We start from the raw sequence: 16,430 nt of genomic DNA on the forward strand, positions 1-16,430 counted from the left end.
CCAGCCCCACTCCCTCCCTCACTATGGCAGGCATTGATCTGCCCTCCTATGCCCCTTTCTTCCCCCCTCCCCTTCCACCCAACAGACTTACCAGCTGGGCACAGCTGTATCGGAAATTGGATCAGTATCAGCCGATATGCCTCCTTAGAAATTGGCTGATATTGGTATCAGCCCTCAAAATCTCTGTTGATGCACCCCTACTAAATAGAAGTTTCTCTGGGCCTCTGTTCACTTGCCCATAGCCTGTGGCCATAGGTGACTGGTAGGGGGTGCATGTGCCCCCCTGATGGGGCCAGTGTCTCCCCTGACAGCCGACACTGATGTTGTCAGTAGGGCTGGTCCCCCCCCAACAGGGCTGCTGCAGTTGGCAGCTTCTGCAGGTGCCCCCCCCAGATTCAGGAGGCACCAGTTGCTCATGCCTGTGACTGTGCTGCCCATTCTATTAATCTTCTTGGGATTCTTTAGACCAAAGAAGCATAGTGGTGGGCTTCCCATCAAGCCAGCTTTAGCTATCTCCTGTTACTATTAATCAAAGTTGAGGTGAGGAAAAGGACCGTACGGATCTCATTTTTGTGTGTGCCTAGAGACCAAGGTTGCTTTATCTGGCTCTGCCAGTATGAAGGTGTTTTCAGTTATTGAGGATCTGAGATGGGCCACATGTGGGCCACAGGCTAAGTTGTAGATGCATGACTTGGGAAAAGAAGAAGCATCACATCTATGTTTCAGGCAACAATTGACATGTAGCTTTAGAACCTTGAAAAAGTTAGAGAAAACCAAAACATAACAAAAAGCCTTAAAATAAAAGCTAGCAAAAGTCAAAAAAAGAAAGAAAAAGAAAAGCTAATCAAATGTCTCAGTGGTGATATGAGGAACATGTCTAGGTATATCTTAAGATTTTGTTCTGTATATGGCTGTGAATATGTCTGTTACTGATACCCAAGCTAGCCTTAAACAGGCTAACTTGAATTACTAGAAGTCTCTGAGCCACAGAATTCCTTGCAGGCCAAATTATTTTCCTGAGAAGCAAGATAGCTTGTTTAAAGTTAGTAGCAAGTGCAGGTATCTTTACACTATAGTGAAGTCTGAGGTATAACCATAGCCTGTATTGTACTTCAAACTCTACTTTGATTGTAAAATTAGTCTTCCTAGTGTCTATCTTTTTATCACCATCTTGGAGTAGAATTCCAAAGGCATATTGACAGAGAGTTAACAATATAAAATCATGATGCAAGGTTTGTTTATTTGTTCTGTTTGTTTCTTCTGAAGCTTTGTGCTACTGGCTACAACTAAGGACCATACGGATTATGCTGATGCTTCTGCCACTACTTGGAAAACTAATTTTTCTAGTTAAAGGATCTTGCTCTTCAATTCAGAGTCATAGCAATCACCAAATTGGGCTCAGGAGGGATCTTTTCCCGCCCAGGTCAGATTGGCAAGGACTTACCCATGGCATATTGCAGGGTGTTCTTGGTGGTTTTGGTTTTATGCCTAGTGGTTTTGTGTGAGGGTTTGAAGCGAAGACTTTGTGAAATCCTTGTTAAATGGCTTACTGCAAATAGCAGAATTCTTAAGATTTTCTAATTGAAAATGTACTGGAGAATAACTTTGAAAAGTAGTACCTTGGTTAGGGAGAGAGGATTAAAGGCAATATATAATAAAAAGTGATAAAGACGTCTCAGTCTTTAGGTTTCCTGAAGTGCTTGCTTCATGTGATCCACAACACTACATATCTGTATGCAGCAACTAACATCAAGGGAGTCCCAAATAACTGTAGCTGCTTTGTATGTCAGTCCTCTAATTGATCCTTTGGATGGACTGCCTGGTTGTTCTCTCTGTTGCTGTCATTGGTGATTTAATTGTGCCATTGAAGCTTTTGGCACCAAATGTATACTGGCATTTCTTGGCAAACATATCCTGTAAGTCACTAGTTTTGCATTGTAATGACATTTCCATACCAAGAAAGCTGCCAAAGCCAAAACAATCGTGATAGAGGCAGTTGCTGACTTTGGCTAGAATTTCTCCATTATTGATCTTGCCCTAGAACAATTGATAAAGATGGGAAGCACTAAAATATCAGTTTGCCACACCTTAGCACCCATGTTGCACTGCTACACAATACAATTAATTATAACCATAGCTCTGTCACAGGTGAGACATTTGGTGTTGCCTACATGGAGATCAACTGGAGAAGTTGCAAGATTATGGTGGTTGCTGCCATACTAGTATCCGTGTCTTTCAGGCATCCTCCAGCATTGTCTCTGGTACTTGTATCATGTCTGTAATAGATTAGTAATGAGTTGATCATCATTAGGAGTTGGAAGCTGTCCTATGATAGGGGGACTTCTGTGCAGGTTGGTTGATAGATTAAACTGAAGTGTGCTGCTGCTTGCCAGATTGAGTGAGCAAGCAGTATTGTTGGTGTATTCAAGGTCGCAAAGCAAAAAGGTGTTCAGTTGAGTGGAACTGACAGCTAGCTGCCTCTGTCAGTCAAAGCTAATATTGGGCAATTGGCTGAACTCCTGTGGAAACAGGAGATCATGCTGTATGTCAACCATTAACTTACGCACAACTTTCCAGTCCATTATAAAGCTCTGCTGTCAGTAACACATTTTTCCTGTGGCTGCCAAGTCACCTTACCAGATTTCACAAGCTTTTTACATGTGCTGAGTAAAAGACAAGCAGAAATAATTAAAAAGCACTGAAAGGGGCTTAAATTCATAACCTTCTCACAAAGATAGAGAGACTACTACTCCTGAAGTTCAGTGTGGCCAAATGCAAGGAATAATCAAATACACAAATCAAATACACAAATATAAAATGGTGACACCTGGCTGGATGGCAGCATTATGGGAAAGGAGTTGGGAGTCCTGGTAGACCACAGACTCAATATGAGTCTGTAGTGTGATGCAGCAACACAAAAGGCTGCATCAGTAGAAGCATTAGCTGCAAGACACAGGAGATAATGCTCAGCACTGATTAGACCTCACCTGGAGACTGTGTGCAGTTCTGGGCTCTGCATTTGAAAAAGGGTGTGGAGAATATAGAGAGGGTCCAGAGGTGGACAACAAAGAAGATAAAGAGCTTGAAAAGCATGTCATATGAGGAGAGGCTGAAGGAGCTAGGCATGTTCAGCTTGCGGAAAAGGCACTTAAGAGGGGACATGATAGTAGCCTTCAAATACTTGACAGTCTGCCATAAAAAAAGGAAAAGCACCTTTTCTCTCTTGCTTCAGAGAGATGGACATGGACCACCAGCTTGAAGTTGCAGCAGAATAAGTTTAGATTGGATATCCAGAGAAACCTCTTCACTATTAGAATAGTGAGGCAGTGGAATAGACTGTCTAGGGAAATTGTGAACTCTCCATCACTGGAGGTGTTCAAGAAGAGGTTGGACAACAAGTGGTTGGGTATGATCTAGGGGTCTCTCTGCCTATGATCTACCATGGGTGTTTCCCATGCTTCTGATCTTTGCTGGTTGCTTCCATCCCCTGCTTTCTGCTACATGTGTCAGGGTGTTTTTAAGCTTTCCTCAGAGCCATTTGGTGTTGGCTACAGCTAAAGCTGGGGACTTTGATTGGAGTGTGCCAATGTTTCTGCTGGGACCAAAGCTGGAGGTTCCTGGCTAGAGGATCTTGGCCCTCTGCTCAGGGTCAGACTGACCACTATATGTGCGGTCAGGAAGGAATTTTACCCGATGGCCAGATTGGCAGGGACTGTGCTGGTTTTTGCTTTCCTCTGTAGTGGGGGATATGGCCCTCTACCAAGGATCTCTTGAGCATGGATTTACAACATTTCATAGAAGTTGCCTATTGGCTGCTGTGCTTCCTCTGCTTTACCTGTGGCATGTTAGGGTATTAGGTCTGTGTTGTGCCTGGGTTGACAGTAGTCTTCCACAGAGTTTAGATTATGGTTTGTATGGGAAAGTTTGGCTAGGGATGATCCTGTCTCAGTCAAGGGGTTGAACTACACAACCTCTGGAGGTCACTTCCAACCCTATTGCTCTATGATTCTATAATTCTATGATCTGGTCAGTAGTAGAATGACTAAGTCTAAAGCCATATTGAATATCTTGGCTTTTGTCATGGAGGGCATTGCTGATCAAGGACTTCAACATGGAACCAATGACTTTTCCAGAGACGAGCAACTGTAACATTTCTGTAATTGCTACAGTTGGTCTTATTGCCTCATTGGATTTATCACCTTAATAACTTAGAATCATAGAATCACAGACTTGGTACAACTTGGTACAAAACTGGACATTCCAAGTTTTGAAATACATTATGAAAAACATTCTATGTGTTCATGGTACTGGTTATTATAACAGTACAGCACAGTTCAAAGAAAACTATGTTTTAATTCTGTTAGTAAATAGAGACTTCCATATCAGTACAAATTCCCATTCTTTAAGAAAAATGCTTTTTAAAGATTATATTATGCAGACTGTGGAGCCCCAGTGAAGGGGGTGGTGTGGAGCCCCAGTGGTGGGGCAGTCCCATGTGAGGAGAGTAGGCCAAGATATGTCTCCCGATGCCTGAGGCTGTAGTTTGGACCAGGGGCCAAGTAAAGGGGGCTCAGTCAGAGAGGGGTGAGTCCTGACCCCAGTAAGTCCTCCACCACTGGGAGGCTGAGCGTGGGTCGAAAACAAGAGCTTTAGTAGAGCGCCATGACCTGCTGCTCCAGGGGGGGAGTGAGAGTCCAGGTGAGACCCTGGAGCACCAGTTGTGGTGTGAGTTAAGAACACCCCAGTGCAGAGGAAAAACCAGAGGGCTGGGAACCAGTATGTTTGAGTATATAGAGTTGCCCCAGAAGACGCCAGGGCAAGCTTAGACCCGATCAGGTAATTGACTGGCCACTACCCCAGTGAGGGTCACAGGAGAGGCCCAAAAAATAGTACGTCTGCCACCCAAGGTACAAACTAGGTAAAGCCTATGGCCTAAGGGGCCCGCTCCAAGAGGGAGGAAGGCAGTATAATTTGTCAACTTGTGAAAGAGACCCTGCGAGAGAGGGTAGAGTGTGGGAGGCTCTAGTGAGAGGAAGGCGGTATGGATGTGAGTGTGTCTGAGGCCTGACAATAAGGCCTAAGCTTGGTCCAGCTGTAGGCTGGGAGCAGTGTGTTATCTGGATGCCATCTGCGAGGCTTGGGCTGTGGTATAGGGGGGAATGGAGCTGCAGATAGTGCCCCCTGGCATCGGGGCAAGAATGGGCAGCCTCCCACCTTAATTAATATCTTAATTAATTAACAACAAGGCATGGCAGATGAGTCAGGTGGGTGGCGTGCCCAAAGGCCATGGGGAAACTAGCACTGTGGCTAGTCGGGGAGCCCACTTTGCCACACAGACTTTGGCACACCAGTTGGGATTGGGACCCTTTTTTCCTATACTGCTCCAAATGGCCTGGAAGAGACTTTGCAGCGGTGGTATCAGGGGAGAAAAACAGGTTGAAGAGATTTGTGGCTACAGCCTGTTGGCAGTGCTGATAATTAGAATCTTTTCCCCAGGATTTTTTTACATTGTGGTGTTTTATTTAGCAAAAATAATTATTAGGGGGCTTGCTAATGAGCAATGAGGTCTTTGGGGTCCAGGTCAGAAGTGCCCTATTTTAAAAATTACTTTCTATTTTGTGGCTGTGTATAAAGGATGTGAAAGGTTCTCTTGACCTGCTTGTGGGTTATACATTAAAAAAAAGATGGTTGGAGCTCTGGTCAAGCTGCTCTGGAGATGATCTGTGCTACTGAGTGGGGTTGACTGGAGATCTAATGCAGTGTTTAAACACTGCAGAAAGTACACTGGACAGTGGGACTTCCTATACAGAGCCAGCTTCTGCCATTATGGGGATATGACCCATCCTGTGTCCCCATCCAGGCTTTTTCTGAGGCTTGTAGTACTGCTGCCAGCACTAGTAACATCTCTATCCCTTTTTATTCTTTATCCAGCTATCCCTATAGTGTCTCTTTGCAAGAGTTTGCCTTGAGAGGGATCGCAGCCTGTCCTCTTCCCTTCTCCCCTAGGTGTCAACCTATGCTGGACAAGTTGTGATTTAGCCCTTACCTTTATGACTTCTTGCGCATAACAGCAGCAATAGGGGAAGAGATGGGAACAGTTTCTTCACCCTCTCTGTTGTTAGTACAGCCAGCGAGAACATTAGGTCCCTCTGGAGCCTCAGACAGCCTACACCTGACTATCACCAAGGGTTCCGGGGTACAGTTAAACCACTCTAAACTACCAAATGCCCCACCTTTAAAGCAGCGGAAGCAGAAGCTTTTCTTAAAGGCTTGGACACTTTCTATGTCCAGCTGACCATTCTCACCTTCAGGTGGTTTAGCTACTTCATGCTGTTACTCTTCTTCCTGTCCTAGTATGCCATGTCTCCCACTCAAATTCTCTTCCCCCTCAGCTTCGTGCCTGTTGGCTCCCTGCCTTTTCCTTCCTGCCTTCTCCTCCCCCATTCCATTCATCTACCAGGCCAAGATCTCCCATACCTTTCCTCTAAGTCTAGCTCAAAAATTCACAGCAAAACTATTTTTCAATGGAAAATTGACATTTTGATTAAATGTAATTGTTCTACTTAGAGTTCCTGCTCCCTACATCAGTTTTTGGCTATTCATTTAAACAATTACAAGCACCTCAAAACTATGTTTGTTCATTTAATTCATTTGGGAAAAAATATGTATTTTCTGAAGACCCCTTCCCCCATCTCCTCCCCTGCCAAGCACCCTTTCCAGTCATACTTATCTCCCGCTTCATTCCTGTAGCCCTTCTCCTAATCAAAACTCAGGCATACTATTTGCTTGTTAAAATCAGTGCTGTATTATTTGTCTCATTGTTGTATGTACATCATACACATGCTGTGTGTGAGGATCCATATATTTATAGTGAGGGAATATCTAGCCACCAGATGAAGGTTCAGCTGTAGCATATGTAAATATACCCACCCTCATTTAATTTGGCTGGCATGGGTAATGATGGAGAGGAAGGCACAGCAAGATGGATTTCAATGCAGACTAACAATCCAAATCTGTATCCAGCATTGCCATCTATGCTGAAGTCCATGCTATCACCATAATTTCTGTAGCCTTATCTCACATTGTATAGCTGGGGCATTGTTTGGGGAATTTATTTGATAACATGCTATTTTATTTTAATATTTTTATCTGTTTTATAATTTATTTTGTTTTTTATTGTACACCATACTGAGCTAGTTTGGGGGAGAAAAGCATACAAATCTAATTAACAAAATGGAACGCCCTCTAATCCATTCTAAATCTACTTTATTCCCAATAACCAATCCCAGCTATCATAGTAGCTTTGTTTTATCCCACTGGGATCCATGGATCATGTGCTTCTGGTATTTTGTACTGTGTGATCCCGTTTCTGCTGTCGATAAGCTACAATTTTATCACCTGGGGTAACTCAAAGAAGTAACTTTAGTATTGCTACAATGTTGAAACTTTCTCACTGGCTGAATTGTTAGATGTAGCACTGCTGTAACATGCAAACTGTACCTTTTTGATCAGAATTTAACTTTAACTTGGAGAGAGACCAACCTGTTGCCAGACCCTTTTCCAGCTTGGAACATTTGGCATGTTCATCATTAGCTTGGATCAGTTTCACAAAAGGATTCTATACTATTTCACAGAACTAATATTTATGGTTGGTTCATTAAAACAGGCTACATACCCCTCCCCCCTGCAATTCCCACACTTGCTGGCAGTGAGGTTCCCCCATAAAATGAAACTGTCACCCTTCACCCTATCCTGCCAGTGTGCTTAAGTGATGCCTTTATTTAGAACTAAGGAAAGCAGGAGGGAGACAGCCTGTGAAACACGAATTTGACACCCTCTATTCTCATATCGTGACTTAAGGGTGAAACTTGTTTCCAGTCTACCTACAACCAAGCTAGCTCTCCCACTAGTGTGTAAATCAAGAGTAATGCTGTATTTGCAGTCTGAGGTATTTATAAAAAGGGTCCAGATCACTATCATTACTAAGATCCAATCATTTTCCTTATGCAGGAACTACCTTCAGGTCATACAGCCTTTGTTCTCTTTTGTTTATTACCTCAAACTATATGTGTTTCTCTACTGCTAATTCTTTAGCCTTTCGTTATCTGTTGCCAGTATATATCAACTGCCTTTTTAGGGACTCAGTGGGCATATCTACACATTCATTGATGCGCTTTTGGTAATGCTCATTAAATTTAGTGCCTCCCTTGTGAGGTACTAGAAAACGGTGCATTAGCCTATTTTAATGCACGTTAGCAAAAGAGCACTTTTCTGTGACACTAATGTGCATTAAAATAGGCTAATGCACATTGAAGTGCAGGTGTAGACATACCCACTGTATGCTAAGATTCCCTTTAGTCCATGTTGTTAATTTAATTCCTTTCCACATTTTACTAAATGATCTCTACCTCTTTCAGAAGTCCTTTAAGTCAGTTTCATTAGCAATTGATATTCTGAAGGCTTTTCTGCTGAAAACTGTTCCTTTAGATAGAGCTCCATGCTATTACTGAATATGTAGTATGAATCAGACATCTTTTTTGCTCAAGTCCTAGTATTGTATCACTGTCCCACAGTTTTCTTGTTTCCCCATTAATGTATTTTATTCTATGATTCTCTGGGAATAGGGTACAAGGATCAGTCTCATCAGATGCCACAGTCTATTTTGCAGATCAGGAGCAAGAGAAGGCTCATCCTCAGGGGGCATGTCTACATGAGATGATAAAAGAGTAGTAGACTAATTCTACTGTGCATTAGTGCATCATGGTGAAAGCTATGCTAATACACAGTAGAATTAGTTTACTGCACATTAGCATCACCTGAAAGACGTGCTGGCACTACTGTGCAGTAGGGCTGTGTGAAACAGCTGTTTCATTTCCATTTTGGATTCGGCCATTTTGGAGGGACAGTGATTCATTTTGATGTTTCAGATCACTGTTCCGTTTCAATTTGGCCGAATCTGTTTCAGAGTTTCCATGCTATTTTGGTGCTGATTCAGAGATTTGGACTGGCTGGGGAGAGGCAGGCGCAGCTGGGCAGATGCAGGTTCTCCTGTGGCTCCTCTGGCTGTGCCTGCCGGTCCCCAGGCAGGGGAAGCTGCAGAAGAAACCGCTATGGCTGCCCCACCTGGCCCCAGCCTCCTGGTGCCCTGCTGAGCCACGTTGTGCCCACACCATGGGGCAGCTGCCACATGGGTGCTAGGTGGAGGGGTGATCCCCACTGTCCTGTGCTGCATGGGGGGGAGCTCTGCCAGGAGTGCTCAGAGGCCCTGATTGTTGCTGCTACAGCCAGTGAGTATGGGGCTATATTTTGCTTTTTTTTTTAAAGTGACGGGAGGCTGGGCGAGGGATGGGGCTAGGCAGGGCAGCCATGAGGGCTTCTCCTGCGGCTCCTCTGGCCTGCCTCTGCCGCAGTAGGGCAGCTGTGGGAGAAGCCCCCATGGCTGCCGTGCCCAGCCCCATCCCCTGCCCAGCCCCCTGGCACTTTAAAAGGAGGACTGAGGGGCTGTGCCAGACTATTCCCAGGGGTGCCTCTGAAACATTGTGAAACATCCAAAACTTTTCTGAAACATTTCAGAGCCTTCCATTTTGTTTCAGATTTGGTGTTTTGAGTGCTGAAATGGGCCAAAACACCTCCAAAATGAAACGGCTGCCAAAGTTTTGCACAGCTCTACTGTGCAGTAGCACCAGTTATGGTGCATTAAGTTAATACCCTTTATTACAGATACTAAACTTAATGTACCATAATTATGGCACATTAGTGCACATATAGATGTGTCCAGTGACAGTCTGTTGCAATTCATGAACAGAGATTCCTTCCAGTGAACCCAAGGCCTTGCTCCCTGAAGACTTGCTGTCCCTTTTGAGCATCTCCCTGATTTGGACCCTTCTGAAGCACTGGTCCTCTTATTCTGCACTTCAGCAAGTCCCTTCCTGGCCTTCTCTTACTTCCCATACACTCTCTATAGCTTCCTGTTAGTCTACACATCTTCTGAATCCTGAGATCCTTTTCCACTGTTGCTCCTTTAGTTTTTCATTGACTTGAGCTAATTGATTAACCTTCATTTGAAGCCTTCTGCCCAGAGCATTAAATGCCACAAAAATGCACCTTATTGCTCAGCCTTTTAGGACACAGGCCAGCAACTTCTGACATGTTGCTTTTCGAACACTGTGCAAGCAAAACCCCAGGAGTCTGTGCCTTTTGCTGATCCCCCAATCATGGGAGAATCACTATAACTTCTAACAGACACTTCAAGTTCTGTACTAGGGCTGCTCCAGGCATTATCTGTCATCTTTTGGGGAATAATGCCTTCAGCCTTTTTCAATTGCTTGAATTTGGCATGGTGACTAAATATCCAATCCTGTAACTGCTCTATATTAGGGATAATTCTGAAGGTGGTGTGAATGCTTCCTACATAGTTGTATATACATAGTGCCCCCTGAATTTTCTCCTGCCCAGCAATCCAGAGGAACCATCTGGCTCATAGATAGGGGCTGGGTCTGCCATGGGACTGCTTTTCATCCCCTAGCATCTGATGATTCCTTTATTTTCTCATTCTACTTCTTAATGCATTCTTCAGTAACCACTACATCATACATTATAACTGCACTTACCAGTTTTGTCATGGGTTCAGCAAAAGATATCAATAGAAATAAGCAGAATTAAGCATGCAAAAAGAGTGAGCACAGGAAGTACAGAGATGCAGGCCAAAGTCCAGGGCAATTTGCTGTCATGCTGATATATGGCCACACCCAACCTCTATTAGATCTTCTGGGTAGGTTGCCAAAAATGGTAGCCTTTAGGGCTAGGACAGAAGTTACACATAAACTGATTTACATGATCAGAAACTGGTTTAAACCTGTAACAGAACAAAAGTTCAGTGTACATAAACCAGTTTCAAAATGGCCAAAACTGGTTTAAGATAAACCTGGTTGAATGTAGTATCAGACTTAACTGATTGAGGTCAAACTAGGAGTTCCAAATTATGGAACTTCTGTCCCAGACCCCTTCCTGGTTTAAGTTAAATCAGAGCCCCTAGCATGCTCTACAGCCCTGGGCTGGGCTTTGCTGTCTGCTCCCCGCTCCTTCCCCTCTCCCCCTGGGAACCCAGCCGAGGTCTGCCTGGCTGGGGTGCAGTAGCCCTTGTCAGGGTCCCTCCCCCCTTGCCACTCTAAGGGCAGGGGTGTGGCCAGACACAGGCTGGCATGGGCTCCCTGAGGTGAAGGGGTCAGGGAGGAGGTTTATTCCCCACTCTGTCCCCTCTCCCACTGGGGACTACAGCTGGGGTCTGGCAGCCCTGGCCACCACTTCCATCACTTGGCCCCAGCCAGGCAAACCCCAGCTGTGGTCCCTTGGTGGGGGAAGACAGAGGGGGGAATAAAACCCCTCCCTGCCCCTTTCACCTTAGGGGGCCATGCTGAGCCAATGTCTGGCTGGGGGCCAGGGTCTGGCCATGGTCCTTCTCCCCCCTCCCCACCCAAAAGGCCTGGTAAGGGTTGCTTTCCCCAGCTGGGATCGCTGCAGGCTAAGGTGAGGGGTTTAAACCCCTCCCAAATCATACTCAGGCCTGCTGAGGCCTGGCTATGCCCCCCACTCAGCTCAGCTTCCCTCCCATGAGGCCACTGTGGAAGGGAAGGCAAGACATGCTCTAGTACCTCCCAGCTTCTGGCCTGAGCTGCTGTAGGCATGTGCCTGCATTTCCAGAATTGAAAGTGAATGTCTATTCACTTGCTTGCCAGTTCAATCTATGCAGGTTAGAGTAACCTGCAAAGATTGACTCAATTCAGGCTCAGGCTTTTTGAATGTCTGTATTTAGCCTAGAAGTCTACACCTGTAACTAGTGTTTTATAAATTTTGCTTTTGGGACCAGAGACATATATTAACAGCAGTCTGCACAGTGTATCCAATGAAGTCAAGTAACTTGGATTCAAACTTTTATTAGAAATATGAAGTTAAATGTTGTAACAACAAATTGGAAAATGAAAGAGAAATGGGATATAAGTAGATGCTCACACCTTTCAGAAACTCTTGAAGTGGGTAACAGTCATACAGCAGACATTTGGGCCCAATCTGGAGCACAAGGCTCAACAGGTGCACCAGGGCCCAACCGCTATGCCCCATTCTGAGCTCCCCAGAATACCCCTTGCTTTCCCTGTATACCACAAGAGTTGCATGTGTATAAGTTGTGCCCATTTTAGCATTTCCTTGCCCCATAAATATAAGAGTACACAGAAGGTACGCTTAAATTTTTATTCTTAATACATCCTGTTAATTAGCACCAGTGTCACGTTCACGTCTACCAACTGTTGTGGAAAATGTGAATGTAGGCATTTACAATGGTTAATGCTTTTTACTTCTTCCCAAAATTTCCAGTGTGAAGAAATGCATGACTTTGGCTCATGTGCATGGTTGAATATGCCACTTGCCATGCGGCAACTAGTTTTAGAATTATGTGATAAATTCTGGTCAGCTAGTCTTATTCACTAGGCTCAAATGAGACTTACTCATGCAGTGCTCATCATATGTAGTCCATTGGGCTACTGCATTCCCTATCTGTCTTACAGTGTTACTATTTCTTGTGATTATTACTTACATTGACAGGTTACTATTGTTACCTATGCCAATGAGACTGAAGTTAGCCATGTTAGTCTAAAGTCAGTCAGAAGGCAGGTTAGATATGCACCTTTATAGACTAACAAAATAAGGTATCTAGATATATATCTATTTATATATGTTGAGACACACATACACACACACTCTTATTTTTATTTATTTATTTATTTATTTATTTATTTATTAATTTATAGAGCACACATTTTTGTGAACCAGACTTCTCTTCATTAGATGATGTGGAAAGGCATGCAGAAATCAGAGTATAATGTAGAGTGAGTATAATCACTCACTCCACATTATACTCTGATTTCTGCATGTCCTTTGACTGCACCTGATGGAGTGAACTTTGGTTCATGAAATCTTATGCTCTCTCCCTTTATATCTTATTTAGTTAGTTTAATGAGATTAAAGCCAGAATTTCTCCTTAATTTACAGTGCAAATATATTACAAATAATTGTAATAAAGGAAGGATAAAATGATTCAGGGCTGATTAAAATTGCCTGAGGCAGGGAAGATATGTTTTTTAAGTGCAAATTCTGGATTGTAGCCACAATTACTCAGTTTTAGTAGTGTTGTCAGGCTAAGAGAATCTCTAGTGATCCTACCCTGATGAACCCATGCTATATTCAATATTTATCACATATAAGTGCAAATAGCTGGGAGGGCATGGAAGAATGAAACGAAAATTATCATGATCATCTTTTCCTTTCTCGTAATACGATTTGTATGTGCAATATCCCTCTCAGATAAACATTTGTTTCTCTTTTCACTAATTTTTTTATCATTAAGGGGGCTTAAAAACATTATGGTAACTCAACAAATAGGAATAATTCATAGACATGCATGTGACATAGAAGCTTTGTAAAAATATTTGCTTCACTTTGCTCTTAGTGTAAGAGAGATAATTATTTGCTTATGATTAGTACAATAGATGGTGAATAAACATTCTGTCATAAATGCAGAGGGCATTATGCAAGATTGACCCTTAGTGACCTAAGGAAGTTTGCCAGATCTGAAAGATTACATTAGCTCCTTTCGGTGTTGCCAACACTATCTAAACTATGTTTCAGGGTGGGGGTAGATAAAATATTCTAAGGTGAAGTGGGGGTTGGACTTAACACATCAGCTGAATTGTTGCAACTGCTTCCTGTGTCTACTTTTTCAGTGGTAAGTAGAAGTTTACCCCCATATGAAACACCTATTAAATTACCATGGTTTAGCTTTCACTGGGATACAGCAGGCATAAGTGCAGCAGCCACCTCCTGGTAAATTCACTTGTTTTAACTTGGTGAGCTAATTAATCCTCCCAAACCATGTTCTTCACAGCAAATAGGGAAGCCCTGCTCTATTGAACAGGTTTTGCAGTGGAGAAGAGGTTTTACTGCATGTGGTGGAATTTTCTTGCAAGGAGCATAAGGGGGATCTGGAAAGTGTAGTTCTTGCTGGAGGATAACTGAGGTAGACTGGAAGGAAGTAAACCTGGAATGGAAATGATGCCAAGGGACTCCTGAAGAAGAAATAGGATAGGCTCTGCTTGTTGGACAGGAGAGAACTGAGCTGGTCCCAGATAAAGTAAGCCAGTTGATCAGAGATCATTCATTTCTGTGCCATAGGAAAGCAGTCAGAAGAAGCTTGTTGATCCTGGAGGGATGTTAGAAGGGCAGGGAGAGATTAGGGTGACTACTTCCATGAGAAAGGAGAGGAGCAGACTAATCACAGGTTAGGTGATTCCAGGGTGACATACCTAGGAGGAGAGCTGCAAGAAGAGGCAGGAACAAGCCAACTTGTAGGAATGAATATGCTAGGCACAGCAAACCTTGTTGCTGAAATGAAATGGGCTGTCAAAAATGGTCAGTATGACCAAGACTGAGTTTTGGAACAAACATCAGAATTTCATGGCAGTGTTGGGGACTGCTAATGGAGTGAAACCTTGTATGTAGCACAGTTCCAGAGTGATCCATTCTGGACACAGCTTTTTCAGATTTTACTACTTTTAGATATTATTAGTTTGAAATTGTTTGTATAATAGGGACTTAAGGAGCAGTGGCTTGAACAGTTAAATACCGAGTCATATTGACAGAACAGCATGGTAAAACTATAGCAAGGAAAATTTGCTGTTAATTTACAGCTGAATGGAAGGAATACCTTAGGTCATGGAGTCCAGTTCCTTGCTATTTGAAGCAAACACTTTATGTAATCTCTTTAATAAACTGATCCAGCTGTCCCTCATAAGTAGCTAGTTTTCTGTCCCCACTGCTCCTATTGATAATGACCTGTTTTATTTTGTGCACTGAAGTTTCAAACAAAGCTAGCTTTGATATTTACGGAATAGCTACGGTTAGAGGCACTTGGTAATAATTTTGCATTTGATTGTCTCCTGGATTGTAATAATCGGGGCAATTTGGAGGTGCCCTTAAAGCAATTAACAATAAAAGAAAAGTTAACTATGACATTAGCAGGGGACAAGGCATAAATCCTAGGTGAATTTGAACAAGTGCACAGAAAATAATTATTTCTTGGTCTGTTTTCCAAATGTAGCCCTTTAAAGTAAGTTTCTGCATCCATTTGCAGGAAGCATAGCTTCATATCAAGCTCCAAATGCTGTACTTCGACTATTGATCTTGGCTGCAGGTGTTTCCTCATCGCTGGTGGTTCAAACAGTAACATGGTGGTCAGGAGACAGTTTACAAAGGTATTTTTTATAGTTATAAATATCAATATGCTTATAGATGACTCATGAGCTCAACTCAAATTAATGGACTGAACAATAATTGAAAAATAATTTAAATTTAATATAGTATTTGTACAATAATTAAATCCCAGTTTGCATATAACATTTTTTAAAGTGTACCACATACTCAAGAATTGATTCTGCATTTACAGATACAGCAGGATATGGGGATTCATCCTAGGAAAAATTCTTCTTCTTGTACTACGAATCTGGTATACTTCGCTCAACCCAGTCTGGAGCTCACAAACTGCCAACATGGTCATATTGATCATAGGTTTCATAGCAGCAGCTGACCGAATTTTTACAGGTAAATGTTATAGTAAAAAAATTCTTATAAAAATAATTATAAAAATATTTAAATCTCAGTGCTGAAGATAGGTACATTGTTTCATGTAAAATCAGTTATTGAGTCTTTGTGCATGAATACATTTGCATTCTCTAGAACTTGCACAATATTTTCTCCCATGCATTGGCTATCAGGATTAGCTGCTTAATAATGAGGGGTTTTCTTCCTTTACGAGCACTGGCCATTGCTATGGAAACCTGGCTGCAGGCTCCCAGCCATTCCCCTTCCCCCTGGAACCAACAGTGAACTTCTGTTTGGTCTGGGGTAATGCTGTAACTCAGAATGCTTTGCAAAAATTGTTCTGAGTTAGAGCTGGAAGCTGCACTTCACTGTGCACCCCTCAGGTCAGCCATTATTCAGTCTCTTCTCTGGCATTTTGAAGCTGAGCCATTAATAGGCTATAAATAGATGCTGCAACTGTCTCAGGAAAAAGCATTTTGTACGAGGATCCTACAGACCTACAGGTCCACTGTTCCACTTCAAGTCCCTCTGAAGTACGTGGGATAAAATATGCTAATATTTTTTCATAGGGCAGAGTTATGTGCGTCTGTAAGATTACTACAGGTCAAGCTGGCAGGCTACATGCTCTTTCTGGTCACCTATGGGCATAAGAGCAGTAGTGCAGCTTAGAAGGGTGTTGTGTAAATCAGTGTTTCTCAACCTGTGGGTCATGACCCATAAGTAGGTCTCAAGACTATCTGACAAGGTCCCAAACAGGCACAAGAAATGCAGGAAAATGCAGG

At 43.0% G+C, this 16,430-nt stretch overlaps 1 protein-coding gene across 1 annotated transcript in view; it reads left to right on the plus strand.

The window, feature by feature from the left end:
• The window catches only part of CWH43 (cell wall biogenesis 43 C-terminal homolog), an 84,697-nt gene that overhangs the window by 8,400 nt on the left and 59,867 nt on the right, over nucleotides 1–16,430 (plus strand). The window contains exons 3-4 of the mRNA XM_019526609.1: nucleotides 15,182–15,302; nucleotides 15,494–15,648. Of these exons, the coding sequence (XP_019382154.1) occupies nucleotides 15,182–15,302; nucleotides 15,494–15,648 (276 nt within the window). The remainder of the gene's footprint in view (nucleotides 1–15,181; nucleotides 15,303–15,493; nucleotides 15,649–16,430) is intronic.

The sequence above is a fragment of the Gavialis gangeticus genome, unplaced genomic scaffold, assembly GCF_001723915.1.
Source record: "Gavialis gangeticus isolate Ggan-Ray unplaced genomic scaffold, GavGan_comp1, whole genome shotgun sequence".
Taxonomy (NCBI): domain Eukaryota; kingdom Metazoa; phylum Chordata; order Crocodylia; family Gavialidae; genus Gavialis; species Gavialis gangeticus.